The following is a 7,052-nucleotide window of genomic DNA, read 5'->3' as shown; positions in this document are numbered from 1 at the left end:
TCATCAATTAATTCAATACCGCGTGTAAAAATTCATACTAACTTGCCATTTAAAGAGTGACGGACGTGGTCTGATAGGTGTAAAGCCTGCGCGTTTTGCATGCCTATCAGAAATTGTGATAGGTGGAAGCCTGCGAGTCTTGCAGGCCTATCATATGTCTAATAAAAGAAACCAGTGTGCCATAGTTTGATAGGTGTAAAGCCTGCGCGTCTTGCAAGCCTATCATGTTAAATTGTATAGTACAATTTTGGCGAGTGAAACTGGTGTTCCGTCGTTCTTGCCACAAAAAATGTTAAATGACGTGGTTCATGTGTGTGTCACCTAAAGTGACGATAGAAGTCCGGAGACTTTAAAATGGACGTCATGTTAATAAGTTACTATCAAAAACGTGATTTTATTGTTTCAGTGAGTTTATAAAAAATATCAAATGCAAAATACGAATATATAATAACGTTAGTTTAAAATAAATCATGGATATATGCATATTTGGGAAATGCGTTGTTAAATGTTTCAAATGTCATTCAGACGTGGTATCATAAATATAGGCCTATGTAAAGTAACAATGTTTTATGAAAAGTTTTATAATGTCCAAATATTAAAACAGATATTATTATCGTGAAGCTTTGATAGACAGATATATATATATATATACATACATAATGGTCAAATTAGCAATGTTATTGTTAATGAATGCATTTTATGATAAAAGACGATAATGATGACTATGTTAACGATATCATTATGCAATGTTTTTGATGTTGAATTGCAGCGTTACTGTGCTGTTTGTTTGTCTGTTGATTTGGTTATTGCTCAGTGAACCACTTAATTGTTGGGATTTTTACTGTTTGGTCAATGGTTGTGCTGATAGAACTATTATTATACAAGGTGAAGGAGCAACTACGTGCGCCGATTCGTGTGTTGCGACTCTTATTATTCGCCAGTATGATACATCACTGCAAAAGTAATATGGTTTCAATGAGATTTGAAATTGGAGCACATCTTTAAATAAGCCTAATACTTTGACAGTCGCGTATTAATATCTGGTTGTTTAAATATAAGTTTGTATAGACACAGTTATTATCAAATATAAACCTAAATATAAAATATGTTAAATATGGTCATTTTGTAGACGTATTATCTGCGCATCTTATATTGCATGTTGTTGAAAGTGAAATATATATTATGTGAAAAATATAAGAAAATCTAAAAATAATGTAAATTGTGTTATATACCACACCATGTTAATGAATAAAAACGAGTTGTGGTATATATTGTTTGATGATTTGAAATTAAACATATAAAGAATGTACAACCAAATTGTCTTGGTTTGTTGAGGTCTAGTATCTGAGGACAGAATCTAATTACCTTGAACTTGGGCGCTAAAAGTAAGCTAGCACCGGCAGCAGCAAAACCGGGAACATGTGCTCCCATGCCCCTTTCTAAATCCGCCTCTGCAAATATACACGTAGAAATGTATTTCATATTAAAAAAAAAAAGCATTATGTACCTTAGTGTTAGCTTCCTTAGTTCTAGAACTTTCGTCAAGTCAAGGTTCTATAAGGCCTATATAAATTTAAAGAAATCTTATATTTATTGTTTATCTGTTATTATTTTTCTATACTCAATTATCACTTCGATTTTACAGTAGTTGGCATTCTGAAATGGCATATTCTCATTACTGCAGTTCATGATGACGACTACAGTAAATCTCATTGAATTTAATAATTAAATTGGAAATACATATTGTAAACGACAGTACTAAAGAACTACCTCAATACAAAAGTAGAGCTACCTTATAATGCCATGTCCAAAAGGCATGGATAAATGTGATATTCTATATTTATTACTAACCTGTACATTCCTTTACTTTATTCTCATTCAAACGTTGAAGAAATGAAGACATACTATTTTCGGTTAAAACAGACGTATCTTCAAGATGTTGAATCAGTTTCCATGGACTAGAAAAATTGCCTTCGTACAACTGACTAACTTTCTGGAGATCTTTAACTGAAAAGTCTTTTCCCAGAGCAACAACCTGTTGACGATGTGGTGAAAATCGAGTGATCTTCACTTCATCAGGATATGTCTCATATCTCTGGATTATCTCTATCAAATATTTCAATCCAGTTAGTTCGATTGTTTCAAACAAAATTGAAATGTCTGTTGGCTTCAAAATGCCAGGTGCTATTAGCAATTGAAATAAATCAAATGCACACTTAGCTTTCTTCAAATCTGATTTAACATTTGCAAGATCTCTGTACAGAACCCTCAACAGGTCTACATACTTTTCACCTTTCTTGCTGATTGCCTCAGAGAGTTGCCCCAACATCGACAAGAAGTCTGTGGGCAAATGATAGCAATACCAGTCGAAAATAACAAGACAGTGTATTGTTAATAATTTATTCTTCAGCATTTGATTATTACATTACAGGTTATCAATTTCTCCCTATAAACACAAACTTGTTCTGCATGTGCAAATTTCACATGCAAACAATTTAAAAAGGTAAAGGATGAGATATTCTCAAAATAAAATGATTCAAGATTCACGTATACTAAGCAAGATGTATAGAAAAACATTCTTACTACATAATTTACTTTAAAATAACTGAAAATCTTTATTATTAATCTGGAATATATCTATCTTGCAAATGGTTGTATTATTAAAGCAGTAATTGGAATACATATAGAATGCAAATTATGTTAAATGCATGCATGGCTTGGAATGATGCATTTTACAATTTTGTTTTTATTTTTAGTTTTCTGTGGTTTTCACCTATCTTTGATGAAGAGGTTGCAGGATCTGTATGACTGCTACTGTTATTAGTGTAGTGATACTGATGCACCTCATGAACAGTTTCTGATGATTTGGTGTGTTAAATAGCAGATCTATAATGTATATTGACAAGAATTATTCTACCTGAATCCTTCATCCTTCTTGAATGTTCTACTTTCACAGCAATGGACTATACAGTACAATATTACTCCAAATGTTGAGCTTCACAAACTTTCACACTAAAATAGATTAAATAATATAATATTATTATTTCTTTTCTTTCGCATTAATTTTAACTCTGAAATAGGCATGCACAGTGACCTAGAGGTAGATCATGGGAAAATTATGTAGAAATGTAAATTTCCAAATAACTGACTTAACATTAAATATTCTAGTAGATGTGAACCTTGTGTTTACAGATACTAGTTTGGTTGTGACCTTTTTACAATTACCACAAATACCGTTTAAAGGCATCTTCCCAAAACCTGTCATATTAAAACTTTCTGTAGTGCACACGTTGTCTATGGGACTGCGTCGGCCAATGACTGTTGGTGTAGTGTGTACCCAAGCTTTGGACTATGAAAGGATACCTGGTATCTATACCTAGTATAAACTAAACTAAATTCTGAGCTCTTACAGTAAGGCTCATATGGCTGGAGATTATCCCCAGTTTCTGTAGTGTGAAGCTGATGAAAGTTGTTCTCTAGTACTGTATGTTGCAGGTTAACCACCATTGATACAGCTGGGTGGACTGAAGAATTGTAGTAAAATTGCCTTGCTCATGGACGCAAGTGAATCTGCCCAGCGGAGAGTCGAAACCCTGACCTTAAAATCGGAAGCTTACACCTCAACCGCTGCACCAAATTGCCACTTACACCCAGTACCCATAGTAATTAATGTCAGGCAGAAATTTCACTGAAAAAGTTCACTGACATATTCCAGATTATGACACCTTAAATTTCCCATCACTTTTAGTAGGTGAATGTGTTCTAAAATATTACTTACCTCTAGGTGACTTAGCTGATAGATTTCATCTCCCCCCCCCCCAACTCTGCCTCAGTATCCAACCTCCACAAGCCTTGTATGAATTGTGGCATCACATTTTAGCTCATCTTTTAGTTGAATATATATTCCTATAAAATCAATTACAGGATTTCAAATAAAATAAATGTATTATGTAGCAAGAAGTGAATTATTATTATATAACATACCGATCACATAACTGTAGATCCTAGACATTTCATTGGGTAAAAGCCAGCTCTAGCCATGCCCTCCTTGCCGCAGTAGCGGCGCCAGGGCAGGGGGAAATTTTCCCATATGCCTGTTGGACAGACCTTTGATCCACCTGTTGTCAGATGCAAGACTAGGCTGTTGGATCAAAAATTTTTAAAAATAATAATCTGTCTATCTAAATAACGTTATTTTGATTGCCAACCACCAATAATGTTGTCGAAAAGAACATTTTTGTCCATCATAAACTGTATGAACTCTCCCCCATGAACCCTACCAGGGAATGGTTGTCAGCACCTGGGTACGGACCCCTCCGTCTTGTGTGTCAAGACGGTGTCCTTGTCGGCAATTTTCTGGTGTCATTGCTGCCTAGCCGGTCAATAAACATTGGGCTTTTCCCTCTGCTTCCAATTCACTTGTACATAGCGATGAAGAATATTATGCTGAGCCTCGAGGGGACAAGATGAAAAAAATATCTATAAAGCTGGATATTCATACGCTTACACAAATCATTGCTATATTTAAAAGTCTCTTCACATTTTTATTCTTCTTTTATATTTGATGTTTATTTTTTAAATCGTATTGTACTAGGTTCAGCTGTTCATATTTTAATGTGGAAATTTTTGTGTACTAAAGTAGTACGAAGTTTTACTGGTATGATTGCAACTGTTAATACAGCTACTCTGATGATAGTATACACAGTTCAGTGTAGAAAATGTCATAAATTACTGTCGTACCTGAAATTGCTTTTTACCAATCAAATGATTAAAATCTATGAATAGTGGTATATAAAACATACATTTTTAGGTAATTTTAATATTAGGTCATAGTTTAAATATAGATGGCCTAGGCCCGAGGTCGAATAGTGCTATAATGGCACACACACTTTCAAAATCGGCTTTCTATTTTTCAGTTAAGTTTTGACAGACTGAACAATTTGACAATTTTTTTTATTCATCAATACGTAGACATATCCTTGGCAAATATTTTAAAGAAAAAATTATGTTGATATGACCCTCCGTTCAGGAGTTATGATTTTCTAATTAACATGACCTAGAAAAATATGGCCGAAACAATATGTTATGTCTGTTGGTTACGCCATGCTGCTTAGTATTGTTTGTCATCAATTGACTGAACATGTCTACTGCAGCGTGAAAAAGGCTTATTAACTGTAATCCATTTTTAGCATTTGGTTTTTCCGAATCAATCACACCATGACTATTTATAGCATTTGGTTTTTGCGAATAGGGCTAGGCCTTACCAAACTAAGGTGAAACATCTTAGATATTCAAACTCAATGGTGTTTCATATGAATGTGTTTGACCCACTGAAATCTGAAATGACCAAAACATACTTTGGTAAATGTGTCCCTCACCCTTTACTGCATATGTTCCATTCTTTAATTAATTGCACTTCACTGATGATTATTCCCCCACAACCAGCTCAAATTTGTGCAGAAAATCACTAGGAAGTAACATATCCTCTGCGCAAAAATTTAGCCTAGAAATCTGTCTGCGCATTTTGGAAAATAAGGGCCGTTTCCATGAAAATTTTGTTGAATTAGGTTTTGACCAAATCTTTATATAACCAAATGCAATTAATTATGAAGCAAATCACGATTCTGCGCACCTAATTTCATAGCTATTTTAAACTCAAATTTGAGCCGATTTTTACATATCCTCAGCACAGCTAAAAGAAACATTACAGCATGGCAGAATCGTAAATTACAGTTGTGCATAATACATTGTTTATATCATGGTCGGCAGAAATGGGGCCTGCACTTTTTGGCAGAAAATATATGTCTATGTAGATTTTTGTATTGTCGGAAAGAAATGAAAGAAAGAAAGAGGAGGAGGAGAGAAGAAAAGGAGGGTTTATCCAATCCCCGACCAAGTTACATTTTCTCATAATTCACATTGGTGGATCTGTAAGGTCGGGGTCCTGATACCAATTCCTTGGGCAAAAAAAAATAAAAAAAATATTAGACCTACTATTTCAGGATCCTTGAGCTGACTTTTTTTTTTGGTCGGGAAAGCTCTTTCCCCGCAATCTAGGAGCCAAAATCTTCTCAGGGAAGATTCCCGACCGCGCGCACTCCCCCCACCCCCTTTTGAGGTTCACTGATTCATGGAGAACAGAATACGTATGCAACGTATGTAAACCTGTGCACACAGGTCTATTTACTGTAATAAGAATAGAAAAAATTTACCGTTTTCAGGAGGAAAAAACTTTGAATTTTAAAGAACGTATAAAAAGCAGTGGTGTATTTTAATACGCCAGGCCCTAGCTGGGTCATTCTTCGGTAAAGTGCCATTTTCCCGTCCCTCTGTTTTGATGTAGTATAAGCTTTAAAATATTAACGGAAGTTTTATTTTTATTGCGTTAATGCAATCTCGAACATATTTGTTAATGAAATAAGTTGTTAAATATTTTAAAAGTAATCAACATGCTGTTTATTTTTCAACAAAAAGCCTCCAAAGTCGTGCACTTTGCATGTCCCGATTGGATTTCTTAAAAATTCCTAATGTCATAATTTTTAAAATAAATATTTAAATAAATAAATGTACTACAAAAAGGTATACAATAAATGTCTTACAAATTTAAAATTAAAAGTGACATCAATAGATCTATAAATACTTAAAATTTGACTTTTTTAGACTAAAAAAGTTTGTCCCTGAATTGTCATCATCTCCGTCACAATACTTTAAAATGCCATTATAGCTGTTAGCAAAATGACATAACAAGTTATGGATCAAACTATTTTGGTTGAAGGGGACCATATAGTAAGAAACAGTCCATTCTTGTACAGTTAAACCACCTATAGCTGAAGAATTCATGCTTTTCTAATAACAACTAGGAAAGTACCTTTATTCAGCATCATCTCCGAACGCTTCAGAGTATCCTTTATTTATAATTTTTTTAGAAAAAAATAATTATATACGATCAGAACTGTGTCATTTTCAAAGTACACATGACATTCACCCTGTAACACACTGCATATGGCACTATATGATCTAAGAAGTTTAATTCCTCATCTCCGTCACAGTCA

General features: G+C 34.0%; 1 protein-coding gene across 1 annotated transcript in view; it reads right to left on the bottom strand.

Moving 5' to 3' along the window:
• Positions 1-1,655: 1,655 nt before the first annotated feature.
• The window catches only part of LOC117123797, a 6,280-nt gene continuing 883 nt past the window's right edge, over positions 1,656-7,052 (bottom strand). Inside the window, exons 2-4 of the mRNA XM_033269821.1 lie at positions 3,779-3,906; positions 2,918-3,012; positions 1,656-2,340 (exon numbers count right to left, since the gene is read on the bottom strand). Of these exons, the coding sequence (XP_033125712.1) occupies positions 1,847-2,340; positions 2,918-2,930 (507 nt within the window). The 5' untranslated portion in view covers positions 2,931-3,012; positions 3,779-3,906 and the 3' untranslated portion in view covers positions 1,656-1,846. The remainder of the gene's footprint in view (positions 2,341-2,917; positions 3,013-3,778; positions 3,907-7,052) is intronic.

Source organism: Anneissia japonica, unplaced genomic scaffold (assembly GCF_011630105.1).
Source record: "Anneissia japonica isolate Jap-2015-1 unplaced genomic scaffold, ASM1163010v1 scaffold287629_len218694_cov150, whole genome shotgun sequence".
In the NCBI taxonomy this organism is placed as follows: domain Eukaryota; kingdom Metazoa; phylum Echinodermata; class Crinoidea; order Comatulida; family Comatulidae; genus Anneissia; species Anneissia japonica.
The sequence above is the reverse complement of the archived record's forward strand: the minus strand, read 5'-3'. Positions and strand labels throughout refer to the sequence as shown.